The sequence below is a fragment of the Haliaeetus albicilla genome, chromosome 5 (assembly GCF_947461875.1).
Source record: "Haliaeetus albicilla chromosome 5, bHalAlb1.1, whole genome shotgun sequence".
NCBI classification, from domain to species: domain Eukaryota; kingdom Metazoa; phylum Chordata; class Aves; order Accipitriformes; family Accipitridae; genus Haliaeetus; species Haliaeetus albicilla.
In genome coordinates, this window is record NC_091487.1 from 46525205 (window position 1) to 46547129 (window position 21925).

At 37.8% G+C, this 21925-nt stretch overlaps 1 protein-coding gene across 1 annotated transcript in view; it reads right to left on the reverse strand.

Annotated features, from left to right (window-relative positions):
• EXT2 (exostosin glycosyltransferase 2) overlaps positions 1–21925 on the reverse strand; it is an 80242-nt gene that overhangs the window by 26985 nt on the left and 31332 nt on the right. The window contains exons 8-9 of the mRNA XM_069784665.1: positions 15410–15541; positions 3526–3715 (exon numbers count right to left, since the gene is read on the reverse strand). Of these exons, the coding sequence (XP_069640766.1) occupies positions 3526–3715; positions 15410–15541 (322 nt within the window). The remainder of the gene's footprint in view (positions 1–3525; positions 3716–15409; positions 15542–21925) is intronic.

Here is a 21925-nt window from a genome sequence, read left to right on the forward strand (position 1 = left end):
CACCTGTAACCATTCCACAGTGCAGCAGCTGAGATCAGCTACAGCCTCTTGCCTGCACTGAGGGATGCTCAGTAGTACTGATGGCAGAGTGATCACAATACAGCCTCGTCATTTGTCTGACAAATATCACCGTTAGTTCATTTTCAGGTCATGCTGACAAATATATCTTTTCACTCAAACTTTACTAAATGCTGAGGACAAGCAAAAAAGGATTTTTATCTTATGGAGTGTTGCATTTGTTGAGGGGTGCAGCATCTTAGATTTTGTACAACATTTAGAACACAATATTTAATTTTTATTCTGTTTTCCTCTTAAGTCCTGAGTTTGCTGAGTTTCATTACGTAAAGGCATTATTACAAGTATATAAGCATTCATTAAAAAAACAAACAAACAAAAAACAATGTTAATTTTAGAATTTGCATGTACTTCAAAACTTTCCATTCCGAGGGACAGATTCCCTCTATTTCCAATACATATTGCTTTGATAGCAATGACACTTTCAGTTATAATATTTTTCTGGTGTTGACAGAGGAAAGATAGGAGCAGCTACATGTCACATTTGTGTGGCACTATCCCAGCTACATCTCAGGAGACCTAAATTCAATTCTCAATTTACTGCACATTCACTAAGGAAGACAACTTGGATGTCCTTCACCCAGCCCTCCCACTTACACATGCAAAACAAAACAAACACACAAAGGATTGCAACAACAAAAGCCAGGAGCTGCTTCTGTACCAAAATGTGTCCCTTACATGGAAAGGGCCAGGAAATACAGCACTTGATGCTCTACGAGGTTAAGCACCTCAGCTTTACTATGACCAATTAAAAGTGAATAGCCATAAAAGTGCAGATACTACTGTAGGGTAATAAACTAGACTTTATCAGTGACAGTGGTGCACATTACAAACTTCAAACTCATTCCTTGCTCTAATCCATCAGAAACTTCCTGGCTTTAACAGGCTATAAACAGCAGAAGCTTTGAAGTCCAAGGATTAGGATCACTAATAGACAGACTGAACGAGAGACTGGCTGAAGAGCCAAGTGGAATGCCCTGCATGGATCTGGAATAAAACAAGTTAATTTAATCAAACTGACCTCTCTCTAGCCATAGGCCAAGAGATTACAATGGTTATAACAGCAATAAAGGGACAAAGGACACTACAAACAAACAGTTATTTGCTTCAATGCAATGCTTAGGCTAATATAAGGGCAAAACTGCCTATGCTTTCAGCTGTGCTCTCAAATCCACAATTTTAAGCTTTACATGCAAAAGCTTTTTTTCTTTCTTTTTTTTTGAAACTAGTTTATGACTTAGTGGTAATCGAGGCAGAAAAAATTAAACACACTTTAATTTTCAAGAATTTCTAAATGCAAGATTAATAGAATGATTTAACAAAAAAGACCATTCTAATGATTTATTTGCTTCAACTGTCCTGTATCTCAGACTCATTCAAACGAAATGTGGAAACAATCCACTTGGGTTAAATCCACCTGCATTCAGTGCTCATATAACTGAATATAACACTAAGCATTTTTGCTTTTAGAAAAAAAACTCCTTACTACAAAAATTTCAGTTATCATCAATTTACACACAACACTTTTCACTCTAAAGGACTGCAAAACTTTTAATAAACCACTACATTTGAGGCGTTCAGCACAGCATTATTACAGAACACTTTTTAAAGCAAGCAGTAAAGCTACTCTGCTGTCAACAGGAGCAAGTTGCCAAAATGGCAAATGAGCCAAGTGAATGGTAGCAATAGCTTGGCTCTGAGAAGCTGTTAGAAGATGGTAAATTGAGACAAGTGGCCAGGTATTCATTTTTACATTGTATCTTGCTGCTATGCAGAATAGGTAACTTCGAAGAGTGGCAAGCTGCAGCAGCTGAAGCCTCTGAAAAGAGAATTACAAAGCAAGGAGTCCTAACAACACACACTTCATTCACTACAGAAGACAGAAGAATCCACAATATAGTGGTTTTTTGAACACGTATTCCTAGAAGGCAACATTTCTTGTCCCACAAAATCACTACACTTTCAGATGAGAATGAGAGATTCATACACACAACAATACAGCAAACCACCTCATTTACAGCTACTATATCTACAGTATTTAATCAAGAATGAGAAAAGGAAGCTTTAATTACCCAGAACCTTGCTCAAGATTTTAGTACTAGCATTCAGAACTTGGAAGAAGCTCATCCTAGGAAGCAATAAGCATGGAAATAAAATGAGCAGCGTTGGAGTGGCTGTCTGGCACTGGAGAGCATTACCACAGGCCAAGCCTAACCACCTTCCTTTACATGGGGCAATGATGTCTCCTGGCTCCCCCATTTACTCCACGATTTCGTAAAGGAACTCACCAATGTCAGGATCTATGCTTCTAGCTGAGGACCTGGGAGAAGACTAAGAGCAACATGGTCTTGGGAGGCAGACAGCCCGGGGCTGGGAAAAAAAGGGAGCTGGTGGGAGACGGAGCAGCCACGGTGCATGCAGTGGCATTACAGGGAAGGAGACAGAGAAACATGGCATTAGGATCTTGGGTTTGAAAATGTAGGCAGCAAGCTGTGAGGACTGAGCAGCCTGAGACTGAGGTCCTGGCACGAGGGGATACAGTACGGCAGCATGCCAGGCCAGCAGATGCCATGCCAGCAAAGCACACCTCAGCTACTGAAAATTAAACAAATTAGTTCAGAGATTTACAGCACTGAGTTCACACTGGAATCGTTAATATACTTTTGAAACCAAATCTTCTTCCAAAAATGTACTCATTTAAATCATTTGGGAAAAGGTCTGTGAATGTGCCCTCATTTTACAATAACCATGAATTCAAAAAATTTAAAGTATCATGCAGACTTCACCAGACTCACTCATAAAGACTATAAAAAGCAACATAGTATCATAAGTGTTGGAAACAGAAACATTTTTTAAAAAGGCACTTATGTCTTGTCTTACTGGGCTAGCTGTAGCATTTTCACAAGATATTCTGGTAGTATGGGAACTCCTTTTCAGACACCCAAAATGTCCCAAGTTTTCATTTCATTAGCTAAAATATTCACTTATTTTATAGCTCCAAGCATTCAAACTACTCTGCTGCTTTGAACCACATCTGCCCTAGAAAACTGTCTAGCAGAAGTAGTATTCACTGCGATGAGAGAGTGTCTACAGAGAAATAAAACCAAGCATTGACAAATCAAGGATGGGTCTCTCCTTACCACTCCCCAAAATAAAGATAAGGACAGAAATGTTCCTGTAACTATTGCATCTGTTACCTTTGATTCAGAAGATTAGCAGCACAACCACTGGTATGCTTTTGTCTTTTAATCTACTTTGGCTTTTCTCATTTCACTTTCAAAAATATTGCCACAAAAAAAAAAATCCAAATTTATTATTTTGAAAGTAACCGTGAAATACTTTTCGAAGACATACTAATGAAGTAGAAGAGAAGTCATTCTGTAACAGGTGCAAATAGGCATGCTACCCCCAGTTTCACCCTCCTCCACCACACCTACCATGGGGTCTTACCTTCCGGTGGATTCTTATTCTGGTTGTTCCAGACAACTAATAATTTGGATAGACTAGGCACTTTCGACACCTCTGTGATGACTCGGAAAAGGCTCTCCACCCGGTCATAGGTCAGAACTATGGCTGTGAAACCTTGGGACTGAGGTGGGATCAGTGGAAGGAAGAGTGGGTTGCTCACGCTGCTCCATTTCTGTGAAGGAAAACAAGAAAACAGGAAAACAATTCAATTAAAGTGACTTATCACAGTAGGAAGTAATTATTATGGTAGGGAGTAAGTCACATAGCCAGGACCTAGCTGTCAGATTTTGAATTTGCTCAGATCAGGCAGGCTGACTCTCCAATTCTGGCCACAGTGGACTTCAGCAATTTCTCAAAACTTTTATTCCAATCTCTTCCTTAATTCAATTTTCATTTTTGTCTAGTTGTATTGTTGCAAGCAAGAGGGGTTTCAGGTAAAAAATAAAGTGGAAGAGGCAGGTAGCTTTGTGGAGAAGGGAGGCCAAAGTGAATTTTGAACCCAGCTAACACAACTCAATTCTCATTTACTAATTGCTATTTCAAGACATTTGTATTTATAGTCAGGACTCAATAAACAAAAAGAAACTTAATCAGCACTACAGTTTCAGAAGTGAAAAAGAGTTAACAACAACAAACCCAAAGCAGCAAAAACATAAACCTGGCATAAAACGTGTACCCAAGCAAAAAAGGCAAAAGCAGGCACTAAGAGGAATCACGTACTAGCTTCCACAAAACCCCGTTCATCCAACGGTGAAAAAAACCTCCTATTGCATTAAAAAAAAAAAAAAAGGCATGAGATGCAAAGATGAATTTCAGAGCATTACCTACTCCTTATGAATTTTAACTAGGGCATCCCTTTTAAGACTTTAAAGGTCTTACTTCAATACACTGTCAGCACAAGGAAGCCAGCTCAGCTGGTAAAAGACAAGACAGACAACCAAATTCTCACTGAACGTGCCAACCTCCTTTGGAGCTGACAACGTGGGGGAGGAGGCAGTGAAGGGACCATTTGACAGGACTGAAAGCGCCAGCATTTCAGTCTCAACTTTTCCATTCCAGCTGACGTTCCAAGCAGGGGTTGGACAGAGAAGCAAAGGGAAAAACAAGACCTTTTGGGACGAGGTGAAAAGGAGAGTTGGGAAAGCACAAACTGAGTGATGCTGTTTTTCAGGGAAGTCTTGAATCCTAGCCTGTAAAAACTATGAACACTCATAAGACGTTAGTAACTGCCAGCAGTTTACAGAAATACTGCGAGAATCTCCAGCTAAACTCATACCATAAACCTGCTTCTGTCAGGAGGAAAGCAAGTTTTACAGACTCACAGTTACCAGCTCATATTTGCAGGAAATAAACTTTGCAATTTTCCGTTTCCTTATTTAGTCTTTGGGTTACTTTATACACCCAACTATCACCTTCCTCATATTTAGTGGTTAGACACCTCTAACTAGAATAACTTCAAGGATGAGGAGAATAGAGAGCCTGTTTACTAAAAGACATCATAACATTTTGACCATTTTGGTAAAGGAGAAAAAAATATGATGTGAATATGATTTCCTTCTATGAACACATCAACACTGAAGAGGGGATAAACATGTGAGGTAGAAAAGAGACACTTAAAGTTAAGCACAGCATTGGCACACTGTTTTATCCAGGATGGTCTAAGGGTATGTTCCAGGCAAGGATCTGTCAGTAGGAGTAATACCTTTTAGTAGACTTCCTGAAATAGTTGGAAAGATGAACTAATCTTCAGCTACACACACTTTATCAGGTCTGGTACAAGTAGCACTCGACATAAACTGTTTGTGAGGTTCCTAATGGAAAGCATCAAGTTCTAGTTTTTACCCAACAGGAGTAATAGGATAATGTAGAAATGGTAGCAGTATATAATATGGAACTTTGGTTCATGAAAGGGACATGACTACGTGTGATAGCAGAGGACTATGCTCAGTAATTCAGAAAATATATATCCATTACTTTAGCAACTGATACGTGCAGAAACAAATCTGCTTTCAGATTATTACATTTTCTAAAATTAAAGCTTTTATACATACTTTTGCTAATTCTACAAGACAACTGGTGGCAGATGGGACAGCCCTCTGATTTTGCTCCAGCTTCAGTAATTCCTACAGCAAATCACAATCTAAATGTTACCAGAGCATAATCCATCTCATTAAAGCTTTACAGACTCATTTCCACACAACCCCCACCCCAAGACTGCTATTACCCAAATGACCCTTGTAATGAAGAGCGGCTTCTTAAAACAACTTTCAGAAACCTCTTTTCATTAATACTTGAAGCAGAGGTTTAACATCATACTCAGCAGAGTGCCAAGAAAATCTTATGTTTCTGCCCTATGAGAAGAAATAACTGGTAATCTACAGACAATGCTGTAGTTACTACTTATGGGTGAGTATTGCCAACTAAATTAATGGCTCTCACTTGAAGTTTTTCTAGCAACTTTTTCTCTCTGGCCACAGCACTTCCTAACAAATCACTTGCTATTATATCCTTGGAAAAGGATTATTTCTTTTCTATCATCTAAGACTATTTTAGGTACTTACAGAAAAAAAAACAGATGCAGGTGTGAGAGCACATGCATATGTGCCTAAAAAATTATCATGCTTTCTCTTAAAAACCTAAGTTTTACGTACATTACTTGAATTCCAACTTTTATTACTTTCAGAAAGGCATGAAAATTCTCCCCTGCTGGTTATAACTTAGGAAAAATAAGGCAACTTTTGAGGTGTTTTTGTTCATGCATCTACTGAAGGATGATGGAGGGAGGGAAAAGCCCATAGACACACACTAATGGATGGGAGAACCATGCCTCTCATTTGAGAAAAACATTTCAAAAAGGCAATTAAGCATCTCTCAAGTGCCATTAAGAGCCAACCCCCTGCTGCCTGCCTGAAGAGTGTGTCTACAGTCTGAGACCTATTGACCCCACTTTCTGCAGGAAATCGGGCAAATTCAAGCCTCCATAATTTGCTAAAGTCTTCCAGATTTCTGCTTGGGAAAAGCAAACCATACAGGCAATTAATTCAACGGCAACCTAATTAAATCTCCATTATGGCAGCAAAGCATGAAATGGATAATGACATAGGGATGGGTTCTCCCAGTCACTGCTCAAGAGACCAAGTGGTGAAGGAACATTTGCTCCTGTCCCATTTTTATTAACATTCTTGATGGAAATTCACAGGAACTTTCACTCTCAGAGAGAAGAGCAAACAGCAACAGTGGATTGATCATCCATCACCTTTCTTTGACAAAGTGCTGACACTCAGCTATGGGTAAGACAACCCTTCACTCTCGCCCTCCCAGCTAATATCATTAGAAGAGCCAGCATAATTAATCTAAGATTAATAGGTTGTTTGCTGTGAATCATTTTTATGGGCAAAAAGGATCAAGTTCAAATGCCAGTTTCCTAAGAGTAATCTCATGTCATTTAAGTCTCACAGTCTCAGCTGCCTGACAGCTCTCTGCAGTTCACATGAAAATCCAAAGTAGTGGGACCCAAATGACAGCGAGAACTTAGGAATAGACTGAAGCAGGGGAGAGAGGAGAATTCAGGAATGGGTATGTATACAGGGAAGGATTCAGACTGCTGCAGCTGTCCTGTGCATGCTTTCCACAAGTGTGCATGTGTAATAATGCCTTACAAATAAGGCACCTTCCTTTACTAGAGATACATCAAATATTGCCCTCCCTCTTGGTCATTAAAACCAACTTTATTCTAATTTAGAAGTTAATACATTAAGGACAAGGTATGAAAGGAGTTGAATTCTCATTATGTGGGATGCTTAAGGTCGGACTCGATGTAGAGTCTTCAGGTTCAAGTCAGCAGAGAAGTTTTAAACAGACTGTCCTTAGCAGGATACAGAAGTGAGATAGGTGGGAGCTTCAGGACATCAATGAACGCAACTGGACTGAGAACTGGCCAATCATAATAAATGCTACAGAGCCTCAAAGGTATTGGTGAAATACTAGACATAACTAAGACGGGGTCCTACCCCAAAACTTCTTATTTGGGTGTACACTGAGTACCACTGAAAGAGACTTGAAGAAAGACACAGCAGACACATTACAAACTGCATCACAGAATGGTCTCTAGCAAAACAAGGCTGTGTAAGATGTCCCAAATTACAGAAGACAGTCAAGAACTTCCCAGCTATCGCTTAGTGGGAAAACTCAGCAACAGCACTTTAGAAGAATAAAATTTCACTGCTCCCATAAACAAGAGAGTGAGCTTTCTTCCCTGTGTATTTTAGTTTCAACAGCTAGACTGGCTTGTTGTAACCACAGACTAGTGAAACCATACAGTTTGAACAACAACAACTCACTGTCTTTTAAAAGCACAGAGGTAAGGACAACAGTGCGTTGAACTTAAACAGTAGCTAAGCAGTTCTTTTATACATCTAAGGAAAACAGAGATATATCCCCTGCCTCTGTGGGTAAGGCTTTTTCAGCTGGGTTGTTCTGAATATCAATCTAACCTCAATGTGGTTTCAATTATGGATTACCAGACCAAAAAAAAAAGCCTTGATTTATTCTATTGGCTCCAATTATTCATGATAAGTTTCTATTGAATACTTTGAGAAAGTATTTCATCGTGCTTCCCATCCTCAAGTGGTCATAGGGCAAAACCAAAGGAATTAACCCTCTCCAATTCTCAAGAGCCAACCATAGTGCTCACACTGCAGAATCACAAGCCAAGTTGCAGTGGCCACCATTTCATGTTTTGATGAAGATTATAAACCGTCCTCAAAAAAAATTTTAGCTACAAGACACACAGGAGTTTCTACCTATTCCTTCTTGAGTGATGAAATCTGATACCGTCATGAATCATGAATTTTGATTGCCAAAATATATCACATAACTATAACACTAAGTTATTCAGCATCTTTTTTTTTGTTGTTGTTTAGGCCCTTAAATCTAATCAGCTGTCTGAGCCCTTCTGACAGAAACTATTGGCTGAACACATTCTTTGATATAAAAACTCAGCTTCAGGCTCATCTCTTCAACTCCTTAATTTCAATAATGTGTCAAAGAAATAGATTTGCAGTGAGAAGAAGGGAATCATCAAGAACTGAGTTCATATTTACAGCTGCCACAATACTTATGCTTTTTGGAATCCCTCCATCAATTTTCTTGCCATTCTTTCATAAGAATAAGAATATTACAAGAATATTACAACATTATAACCCTAATGAGAATATTCAAACAATTTGAAAGAGAACCAGATTTGAAAGAGAACCAGGAAAAGGATTCAAGTTTTTCTGTGTTTTTTTGTTTGGTTGGGTTTTTTTTTCCCCTGTAAGTCAACATAGCAGCTCCTGACCCAAAAAAAACAGGGTATGACAATCTGAATTGGGAAAATGGAGCTTAACATACCTTTCATGCTCCCAAAGCCAGAAAAGACAGGGAGTACTGAGAAGATGACTAGTGGAACCCAAAGCAACAACAACGTTCGTTTTGGTTTTTTTAATGACTCCCACTACATACAATAAAGCTGCACAGTTAGGAAGCCACAGGAGGCACCAGGCAGTGCAACAAACAAGGTAAGAGCAACAATGATGAGACCCTTGCCTTTGAGCAACACAATTTTTATTTGGGTGCATCTCAAAACCAGCTCTGCTAATATTAAAAGCGTGTCTCTCACTTGTGTGTTTAGGTGTCTACTTCTAAGCTAAAGACAAAGCAAAAAGCCCTTAGAGAAAATAAAACCCAACAGTATTAAATGGTTAGGTGTAGTCTTAAGAACTAAAATGTCACTCAAGTGAAATATTCTGATTCTGTCAGCCAAATCCAAAAATTTGTTTTTCATGCCTCAAAGGCTATCATTTACAATGGAAATAAACCTACACACTAGATACTAACCACACAACATAGGATAACTGTGAGGTTATCTACCACCATGTAAGAGAATAATCCTAATCTCTAGGCAGGTAAGTTAAAGAACCAACTGTTAAATCATGTTTCACACACACACAAAAATATCAATATTTATAGCTGAATACATGTGGTATACTCAACCTGTCCATAATATCAACACTGGCAAAACATATCAATAAACCGAAATTTATGTAGTACAAGAAAGAATACCTAACTTCTAACATAGTAAATAAAGCCAAATTTCATGCAGCTGATTCACACCATCACACAATGTAGCTGGAAATACAGCAGGAAGAGAAACCTAATATTGTTCAATGGAAAAAAACCAACGACGTGCATTGCCCAGAAAAGTGCTAGCTTGATCTCATTTACAGGTAGATTAAAAAGTGTATGTTAATATTTGCTTAATGCTTTGAAGATGAGGAAAGGTACTAGGATGGAAGTATAGTTATAACAGTGGCATTATCTGAAGACTGAGGGCTGTAAAATACTAGTCAAAGAGCTTAGAAATAGTTTAATTGTTTAATGAGTGTCAACTGCCTGGTAATTGGCAGAAGCCCACAAAGTATTCTGTAAATGAGCATCCTACTTAGGCTTTGCTTAATGAATGGCACTTTTTGCACTAAGTTAATTTGGCTATTTTAGTTTACACCAAATGATGGTGCTGTTTTCCACCTCGCTGGGAGAAATGAAATCTGATATGTTTATTGTTCGGCATAGTGATATTCTCAAGTGATTTTTAAACTGTGGTCTGTATCATCCAAGGTCATAGCTCAAAAGCAGCCCCTGACAAAAAAAAAACCCTCTAATGTTTTATAGGTCTACATTATAAACAGGCTTGAAAGAATTTCAACAAAAGCAACTGAAGCAATTCAGAAAAACCCTGTCTTACTCATTTTTCAGAAACCCATATGTGTTAGCGAGGTATAAGGCAAAGTAAGAAGAGAATTTAAATAATCTACAAAGAAGCACAAGTGAAAAAGTAATTTACCTCTATTAGAGCATAATGAAGTACTTAATTGAAGGTAACAGATCACATCTCAAACCCAGATCATTAGTTCTAATCCAGCCCAAACTGGTAACCATCAGAATGCACACCATAGAAGTGGTCATTTTCTGGCTTACTTGAACGTAACTGATTGCCCCTGCCTAATGGATAATGGCTGGGCCAAGAAATACAAAAGGCATTAAACTCCCATGCTTGCAGCAAAAGACTGTCTGAGACATAAAGGACTCAAGTGGTCCAGGAATTTCGGGCCCCAAAAACGTCATTTGCCCCTCTTCATTAAAAGGAGGAAATATCTTGTAATGTATTTTTATTGAAAGTCCTATTCCCTAACATATTAGCATGTTATATGCTACTAGTCTTCCACTTCCTCAAAGGAATAGTGGACAAGTAGGAAAATAATCCACTTTATAACGTTTTTTTTTTCTTTAGAAAAGGCCAACAGTCTTCAGTCAACCCATACAAACACATAAAACCGCTTGGATCGCTTCCTCAGTAATGTACAAAGTATGGAAATAACTGCATATGCATTTATCTTCTGTTGTACCTTATACTCCCTCCTGCTGGAAAACACCCTCCTGTACTGCTGCTGTATCCACACTGTGAAGATACTCAGGCAACAGTCTCACTAATATTTTGAGCCAATATAAGCCAAACTAACACAAAAACCCAGCCTTCCAGCCACCTTCCCACTTCCCCCTGCACCTTTTTTTTTTTTTCTTTTGCTGGGTAAGTTTTAAATGAGGAAAATTAATTCAGTTAATTCACCACAAGTGAATTAGAAAATTCAAAAAGAAGGTAGCACACAGAGAGAGAAATCGTCATCCAGCTGAAGAAGAGTACAGGACTGCTGCTTTTGGCAACAGTACCTGCTTATAGTGGTTTAAAGTGTTTGGGAAACTACAGACTCAACACAAGGTGGGCTGGTGTTTCTTTGTGTTGAGACTTGAGAAACTTCTGGGGAACAGGAAAAAAACTAATCTACATGGAGATCTAGCCATGAGCATGCCTCACTGATTTTAAATGCATGAATATCACTTTCATGGTGACTGTCCAAGATAACAGCCATCCCCTCAGATACAAAAATCATATTTTGCTGAAAAGAGAATGTAATCATTATTATGTTTGCAGATATGTCCTAATTCCTAATTTGAAGTACAAAGTTCAAAAATAAAGCAGAGAAAATCTTCAGAAAATATCCATAAGTCCCTACCAGTCCTACTTTGCAAGTGACATCAAACTTGAGGCAACATTTTGTTAAAGATGCAGCTTTCTCTTCATAGGTGCTGTTGTTACAAATTCACTTAATGGAATATTTGAGGCCCTTAAAAAAAATCTCTTTTATCTAGCATACTTACAGGCTGTAATCTGTTAAATGTTTGCTAACTCAAAATAGATTCAATTCTACTGTTCTGTAGTCAAAATAATAAAAGGCAGTACTACACAAAATCATAGGAAATGAACTGAAACCAGATGATGAATCTTAAAACTGGAAGCAAACTCATGAGGCTGCAATAGCTGAACAAAATGCAGAGTAAAACGTGCACCTTGAGGACTTATGAGCTATCCTAATTGGCAAAGTAGAAATAATGTTATCAGTGCTTTATTTAACACCTGAAGCAACTGTAACAATTGAGCAGCAAAACAATTAGCAACCAGGACATTTTACTGAACTCTATCTTTCTGTTACTTCTCAGGATCCTAGTGACATACTAAGCAAAATTAACCCCTATAAGCACACCAGAAAAAAGAAACCTTAAACCAAGGAGACAGGCAGGTATCAACAATGGCCAAGGATTTTTTTCTAGCTAAGGATTCTCCTCTGCATGATGATCTTGCGCAGACAGAAAGCTCTTCTTTCTGTTAGAAAGGTGTATTTGTTCTAGCAAGCTCATAAACCCATTAAAGTTGGCATTTTCTGTAGAAATATTCCATAGGAAAATCCATGCTCTCATTTTCAAAACCTCACTATTCAAAGCACAGGGATCTGAGCTCTGTTAACAGCCTTGTACTGATTAAATAGCTGGCTAACTGCAGTAAGCCCCTTGCCTTAAAATGGTGATTGCACCTCTGCACCTTCTGTTAATCTGCCTCCAGCTTCTACATATTTTTTCTGCAACTTCACGTTCCTATCTAAACCACGTAACAGGAGCAAGAGCGTATAGAAGAGCACCGCATTTAAACCTTACCGACCACAACATCACAAGGAACAACAAGCGAGCTAGAGGAACTGGATGTTGAGCCAGCTGAGTTTGAAGGTGGAATACATATGGCAAGTTCTGGCGGTACAGCTCTAGTCAGTAACGTAACATCTTATGACACCCAGTTACTCGCACATTTCACTGTGGGATTAACATTAACTTGCAGGTGCTTCATTTTAACAGTTACCTATATCCTGGCCCTGGGGCCAACCAGAAATAATTTGCTTTAAACACTTCCGTCTTGGAGTTTATTTAGAGAAGAATATGGCAATTTTCTTGTAAATGAGGAACCCATTCAAGTCATCTTTAGTTATTTTGTCTTCTTATCAGAGTTAGAGGATACAGTTGCAATCTTCTGCTACCTCAAATGTACATATATATGTACTTGCTTTCCAACTATAATGTTTCATCCAGGCTTACTAGAAATTGTAACAGTGCTGAGTAGACATTAGGCACAAGCTTAGATGAGAAACATACTCAGGCTCATTCGGGTCATTATTCCCCTGACAGGCAGACACCAACTGTGGAATTCCAACTAGCACAATTATTTAAAAAAAAAAACACCAACATTAAAATAACTATTATTAAATCTACTAGCAGATACTGTATATATCACCACCTTCTAAATTCGCTGAAGTTAGAAATTAGCTGAGTCCTGAAAAATATGCTCCCCTGTAGACTGCAACTGTAATATGCTCTCACCTCAAAGAGATAACATATATTCACAGAACAAGAAAAAAAATATCAGATATATTGGAGAAGGCTCCATTTATTTGTTTCCAATGAAAGAACAAGAAAGAACTTTGAATGAAAGAACAATGTTCAAAAACAAACAGTATTAGCTGGCTTAAAAGAAAAAAAAAGAAAAAAAAAGGAAAAAAGAAATAAAAGCCTCATGGAGGGAAATTTTCATACATGCTCAGAGTAGCCATCAAAATCCCCAGTTGAAGATATCACAGGATTGTGTACTGCTGTTCTACAAATTTAACTGCTCTTAAACAATTCCTGATCTGAATTCTATTTTCTTTAACTGACCCTCTGAGAAAAGGTCACAAGCACTCTGTGTTGCTGGCTAATATGAAGCTTACACAGCCCATAAAGGAACTTTTATTGATATTTCTGTTTCATATTGAGGCAAGAAATGAATTCATGCACATATTAAGCAATTTTCATAGACTAGGGTAAACATCAAATTCTTTCAACTGAGACATAAAACCACCAAGGAACTGACCATTCGTGGCATGAGAGCACCACAATACGAGGTGTTAACTCCAGCGTCCTGGACAAATTCCAGCCTGTCTAACTGCAGTCAACCTTCTAACTTTTCTTTGCAATTGCACATTGATACAATATTCCTGCCTACTCCTTGTACTGCCCTAGCACAGTATTGCTGTTATGTGTTCCTCCACAGTTTCAGCGTTCTGTTCTGTATGTTGCCATGTCTGTGGTCATAAACCTTCTGCTTAAGAAACTCTAGGTTGAATGACTAACATAAATATTGTTTCCAAGTATATATTTAAAAAAAAGAAAAAAAGAAAACAAAAAAAGGAGCCTGCTTGTTGCTCAGACTAAGATTAGCTTCCCCAGAAATAGAGAGGTTTCCAGCATAGGAGACAACCCAGGACATGTTTTTGTGTCCCCTTTAAAGACTGAGTAATCCTAAAACCATTTTCTTCCTTTTCCTAGATGTTGCAAGATCCTTGTTTTGTTACGATAATCTGAAGGTGTTAAGATGTTCTGATCCCCTCTTGTGGAGTACACACTTACTTCTTGTGCAGCTTAATTTCCTCCTTAAATATTGCCAAGTGCCATGCTTGCTCTCTAGGCAATGACAACAGTAAATTACTAATGCCTTTGGCTAGGCTATGGAAAATCATCTTCAGAAAGCCAGCAATGAGCTTCTAACTCTTTGTCAGCAACTGTTCACACTCTATCAGCCTGAAGAGTTTAAAGTAAAACACACACTACTCCTGAGCACTCCTACCCAGCTTTCAGAGAAACTCTCTCTAAACCATCATAAAGTGAGACAGTTAACAAGTTTGGTTTTATTAGTAAAACAAAACTATTTTTTATATTTTGACACATAGAAAATTAACTGATTATGAGTGAAAATCATCTGCAGGCTTTTATATAGTAAAAAATCAGAACCAGCTGCTTGGTGCAGAAGGTTAATTAATACTCCAGTGTTTCTTCTTAACAGAGGTGGGTTCAACCAGTGAAACTTTTTTTTTTTAAGGGAAAAAAAAACCAGCAAAACTTTGATCATTAGTTTCTGTAGAAGAGAAATTACATAGACATAACATGGAGAAAATTGTAGGCATAGGAATAATTAGCTATTTCATCAGAATTACATGAAAGAGCCTTGCAGTTGTTTAAGATCTTCAGTAATTCCACCAGCTATTTCCACTACAGTTATTCATTTTTAAGAGCACTAAACTCACACTAAATTTAACAGGAATAAAGAAGTGTGTGTGTATGCATGCATGAAAAATAAATAAATATATAAACAAGCAAGCAATTTAGGGTGTGCAATAGCTACAGTTAAAAGTTCGCATTTCACCGCCAGGACATAAAATGAACTGCTAGTTATTTTGCCAGTTGTCATAAAATATATTAGCTTCATCTGTGCAAGTTACCAACACATACACACAGAAACACACATACACAGAATTATTACCAAGTTTCATAGCACATACCTTTTATACAAGCAAAAAAAAAAAAGAAAACCACAATTTGTTTTATGAGTAAATCAAACGAATTTACTTACCACAGCTGGGGGATCATTCCATTCTTCATAAGAAATGGCAGCATACGGATAAATTCTGTCATTGATAATCTGAAGAGTAGCAAGAGCAATTGCTTTCATTGATCGAAAATATGCTTCCCAGAACCACCTTGCCTGTAAAGAGAATGAAGTTCACTTTCACATTGCACAGATCCAGTGCTTAATAATCAATTTTGGCTTGCCATGCACAATCTGTTCCATGCAGTCTACATGTCAGGTGGAAATTAAATTAGGAGGCATGTTTATTGTAGCTAGGGTATTTCCACAGAGCCTGAAGGCTTCAAACTCACCCCCCCCCCCAAAAAAAAAAGAAAACAAGATTTACAGCCAATAAAAAGAAGCAGCAGCATTATTTTGCAAGTGATTAAACAGAATGAGAATACTTGAAGGAATCAGTTACTTTCACACTTTCATCATATGTTTTCCTCTTGAAAAATGTCAAAAGCAGTTTGACCACAGAACAGAAGAAATTGCTGTTATACTCAGTTTTTCCAAGGCAGAGGAATCCACAATGCAGCTAAACAGCCAGAAAAGAGCATGTAACCTAAAAGGTGGAACTTAAAAGTCACCTTTTAATATCCCTACTAGAGACATCTGATCAGCTAGGGAATTTCAGTACTTATGAACCCTACCAAACTAATACCTTCCCAAAACCAAAAATTTTTTATTCAAGTAAATATTAAGATTTTTACATAAACATACATGCATATGCCAGCTTGTTACAGTCATTAATCTAGGCTAATTTACAACACAGGCAGTGTAAAAACACTGAAACGAAGCATGTGATTTTCTTATACACAGATGCACTGAATTTCACAGATGAGTCTTTTTAAGCTAAGGTCCTGTATGGCAAGTTTTAATCTTGTCCCAGTTTCTATGTAAGACAGAAATGCTGGAAGAAAAGCAGAGTTTTGGAAATGAAAGCATTGACTTATCCGATTCTCTTACTTTTTAAATGCCTAGAACCATCATCCTGTAGGACCCCATCCAACCCAGAAGGAAACACACTTTGCCAATAAATGTAGTTCAGGTGTTTTGCCCAAGAGATATGAATTTTTTCAACCTAATTTTTCTCCAGGAAATTCCAGCACCTTTAAGTGTCCAGAAGGTAATTTAATTTGCAGTCTCTCTATGGTTCAGTATCAACTATGAGAGTATGTGTTTGCATCTAGGTTGTAGAACAACTAAAACAAAAGACTTTTTTGATAATTGGAAGCTTAAGAAGCTTTCAGAGCCAGAATACAACTGACAACAACACACAAATTTGGGCAAGTGCTACTTTACTCTTGCTATGGATTCCTTAAACAGCAAAAAGGCTCTACAGACAGGCTCATTTTAATCACATGCTATGAGAATATTAAATAATATTATTTAGAATATTAAGTTACTGAACGAATACCAAACTTTTGGAGGTATAGACTTTAAGATGAACTAAAAATAACTCTCGTTTAGGTGTTGTTAACAAGTTGCCAGTATGCCTCACTCTGCGGGTCATTACTTTTTAATAGAAGACAGTCTTTCCTACAAGTAGACTTCATGCTAAAGCATTCCTAGGCTAAATAGCAGTGTCCAGGAAAGATTACAAGTAGGAAAGTGCAAATTCACAAGCAAACTTGCACATATTCATGCACATGCTACCCAAGTGTACTTTACTCCAAGTGTAAGCTATGAGATTCAGAACTAAGGACCTGTTGCTAAACACTGGTCCTAAAACTCTACTCTGTGTGGACAGTTTGTAAAACAGGTTCTTCAGAATAGTTCTGTTAAATATTTAAGATGAAAAATCCATGCTACAATTAAAAAAAGCAAACTAGGAAAGAGACAAGTGCTCTCTGGAGCACTACTTTTACTGTAAGAAAACATTAACAACCATAAACCTTACTACTTCAAAGTATTTCAAAATTTTATTAAGGAGACTGATGAGTATGTCCAAAATTACACTTCTCTGGAGCTTGCCATCCAGAGACAGTGCAAAGCAATTTCACTCTAGAACAGAATCACTTCCCTCTCCTTATTTCTCTCCCTGGTAGAACTTAACAGCTGGATAACAGGCCAATTACCAAGAACATAGAACAAAACAAATATTACGTCCAACTGTAAAAGCAAAAGAATTACATAAACAGGTAAGAATAAATAATGTCTGCCTTCCTAAAATACCAGAAAGACACTAAATAAAGCAAACACCACACGCTAAGCAAAGACTTAAATACTCCTTTTCCTATGACCCATTTCTTAAGAAAAATGCGTGATCCAGAACTCAACTGATTTAAAAAGAAAACCAGAAGTAGATTAAGAATTAAAATTGACCATAACAGTGAACCTCTCTATTGAAGTATCCTAAATAAACAAGGGTAAGAACACAGATTTCAAATTTCATTTTCACAATAGATAACACTTTAGGACCACTGCTATAAGCAGCACTAAGTGGGAAGGAGAAATTATTTTATGTTGCCTTTTAACATATAACTTTATAAAGCAATTAAGTAGCTATTAATTGGGTGAAATACACACAAGACCATGTATTAAATTGTTATTAAATGACAGCATTCCTATGCTGTTCTAAGAGTGTTTATTAATACTGTAATATCTATGATTATCTAGTTTTGTAATAATCAAAGTTGGTTTTCCTCCTTTGGCAAAACTAGGATGGATCTGATCTAGCTTCTCTTTACTGAAAGAATGCTTGCAATGTCAGCCAAGATTACACCTTTATACCAGAAGCAAAACTGGAGAAGAGGGCAGAGGGAATTTACTTTTTATAGACTAATATTTATATAATTAATTTTTTTGTAAAGAGCTAGAAAATATTCCCACAGTTGGTTGTAATTTTTTGGAGTTGTGTTTCTTTAAGGCAGAACTCAAAACCTTCTAAGGGGATTCAAAGTCCCCAAACAGATGTTTCAGGGTCTCATTACTTCCTCCCCACCTTGTTTGCTTTTATAAAGCAGAACTGATTAACATGGCTTGCTAGTGTCTGCTGCTCAGCATGCTAAGTTACTAAACATTTTGGGAAAGTTTTCTGTTGGGAAGATGTATGGCGATTCCATTTGAAATGTATTTTCTGCCCTACTTGGTGTGGTTGAAAAGCTTATGTTGGAATGTAACAAATATCTAGGAGGGATACCCCATAAACACGTTTGGGATACAGAAGAGAGAAACAACAAGAACAACAAAAAAGAGAGAGCGAGAGATCTCTTCCTGAATCCTATGCCAACTTTCTTTGTATTCTTACATAGTTTTTCTGAGCTGTCCATTTCTCTTTTCCGTATCTATGAATTCAGAAGACTAATGGTTGTATACTCGAGAGTAGCTTTAATACAGTGGGTAATGTTTGTAAGGTATTGCAGTTGTAACATACTAGAGCTACTTGAGAGTCTTTCAGGATCTTGAAATAAATGATCCATAATTACAGATCTTCCACGTAGCACTGATTATAAACAGTCTACAACTATGATATCACCAAGCTACCATTCCTTTCAACTTGAACTGAAATTAACTTCTAGTACTCTATTAGTCTGCTTGATGAGGTTTCAGAAATTTTTAAGGAAACACTATGTGGACCACAGACTTGTAGAGCGAATGCTAACTCTGTATACACCTAAATATTGCTTAGGTCACAGGCAATATAAATTGTAAATAGAGATCAATCTTTGTACAACTGCCAAAACAACACAGATGAACATATGTTAACCTATGGGATCTTGTTCTGGGTGTATGGCTTGCCAGGAATTGCAAACAGGTATTTAAGAAACACAGCTTCTCTCCTCCTTCTAAATTTTCAGATAAATAGAAAATCTAGGATAGATCCAAGGTGAAAGACAGAAAAACATTAAGAGTTTTACCAACATGTGAAAGAGTCAAACGTAGAGTACTGAATGACTTGACTGACAATGAGAAATACATGGTATTATTGGGTTGCTCAATGGGTTGGAAGTGACTGGAATCTCTTACAAATACAATAGATTCTGCATGAAATTAATTCACCTGAATTCAATTTCTGCAGAAAATTTTACAAAACCAAGACAGCCTCACTGTGAAAGCCAAAGACTGAAGGAATCAGAGACCAAACAATCCCTTCTCTCCAAGGGGTGAGCTCTGCAGACCAAGGTCACAAATGTGGGCATGCCAGTAGGTAGCTCTAAGTTGTTTCTCATCCTTCCTCCATACCCCAGTTTCAACTGCTGCATCGTCATTAGATCTGCCATGAAAAACCACCACTTTTTTCTGCAAAGGCTAAAGTTGCTTAACATAATGTAGAGGTGTTACTTTATCTTTACAAATACATATGCACACTTTGAGGAACACTAGCAATATCTGTAAGACAAAAGAAAAAGTTTAGAAACTTTCTGTAGTTTTCTCCCTCAGAACTGGAGACCGTATAGGAAATTTGGTGTTCCGTCAACCGAGTAAGCAAGCATCCAAATCAGAAGTTCCAGTTCCACTTGTTTTCAGTTCCAGGATTTTTTTCAGGTGCACTATGAACAAACTAAACTGACAATATTCAGCATATACTCATAATGGCAAGAGCTTGGGACAGAAGCATTTGCAGTTATTTTCATTAAGAGACAACAGGCAGCAGCACACAGCAATAGGGTAGCTGACTCGCAGAAAGTAACATTTATTTAGGTAAGGTGTTATTTTCCTTAGAAATAAACACACTTGGGGGCCTAGCATCTCTTTATAAGCTCTTTACAACCCAGCACAGCATCAGGTTACAAAGTCCATTCATATAATGTTTGTAAGTTCTAGTGTTAATGCCACTAATGGTGCTCCAGTGTAGAGTGCAAGACAGATCAATGTAAATCTTTTCATTAGTTTGTGGAAAGAAAAACACTGGGCATGAGGCAAGGAAAAGAATACTTTCTGTAACATTTAGATCAATGGGAAAACAGTCCATGAAAGGAACTTTCTAACCTCCTGTCTTTTCACAGCCCATGATTTGGTGGGAGTTGGTAAAGTTAGCAAAAGGGGAAGAAAACAAGATTCGCAAAAGAGTAGTAAAAGTTAACTGCCCATAAACCACCACTTCTCTCAGCTTTTAGGGCAGGCGCCATGATGCTGTAAGATTTTGCCCCACTGCAGGAGATCAGTGTTTCCAAAATGCCTTGAAAAGGTTTATGAGGCCTTGAAATATAACCATTTTCACACTGGCTGGGGTGACTCTACTTAAATGCTTTCCCTTCTTGACGGCTATTGGTGTTCTGGTTTCTACCCTGACCAGCTAGGTTAGGGAAGTCTGGCTGAAGAAAAAAGCGCGGCCTAGCTGCTGCAGCAGCACTGGCCTGGAAGCTTGCTGATCTCACTTTTAATCCTGGTTCTGTTACTTATTTCCAGATAAATGCTTGACATCCATTTGATTCTTGCTTCTACTTCAGCCTCTCAGAAGTATGTGCAATATTCACCTCACACAGACATTGTAAGACTTAACCATTCTAGACGTTTCAAATTTTGGGGTGGATAGAAGAACAGAAAAAAAATTTAACTTTATCCTCTCTTATTATTTGTAAAAATAAACCTTAAACTACTGAAACTAATATTTAACTAACCAATGCTACCAAAGTAACTGACTGTGGCAATCCTCTGCTAAAATGTGTACCTTCAGCAGAGATATAAAAGATATTAGAAGAAATACCTACAGCTCTGCTGTGTATCTAACAGCTCTGGACGTGGAAGTTTGTCCACTAAGACCTTCAGGCTCTTAAATTGCATGTGATACCATAATATAATCAAATGTTTTTTAAGTTACTGAGACCTAACAAGTTATTGCCCATCAAGCAAACTACTATAATTGGTCACAGGCAATCCCCCCCAAACCTCTTTCCATTGTGCAATAGGATTAGATAGGCTACTGAGGTTCAAGATAAACTGAATTATTATATATTTGCCCCATACCAAAGATGCATATGAGCACAGCTGATGATATGTAATAATCAGATAGCAAGCTTGAGCTCTCAAGCTCCCTACTCCCCCACCTCCCACCTCAAGGTAAAATGGGACTGAAAAGAGCATAAAGTTCCTCTTTTGGAGGAACAAGCGTTTTACAGAAAGTTTCCCAAGACAAATTTTGGGTTCAGACTGAGGACCCGATAACCCCAAATTCCCACATCTTTCTGCCTATGAATTGTAATCTGCCCCCTCTTTCTGGACTGCCTTCCTGTTTCTACAGCTGGTTCCCTGTTCCAACAACTTCCTTGTTGATCACAGATATCACTTTTAGTATGCAGTTCTTCAGCAAAGATACCAGCTGGGTCAGCTAAAACCAGTGCCATCTTTCTTTCTTTACACAGGCTTATGAGAAACCCTCAGAAAACTTTATACTATTAAGAATTAGACAGTAATTTGTTGTTTCTAGAAAGTGATAAGAATTCGGGTTTAAAAAAAAAAATAATGCTTATTTGGTTTAGCACCCTTAGCAATATTACACAATCAAGTTCAACACACCTAAAAGCTGGCTGGCCCAATCTTCTCTCTGTAATCGGGGTGGGGGGGGGGAAGCTT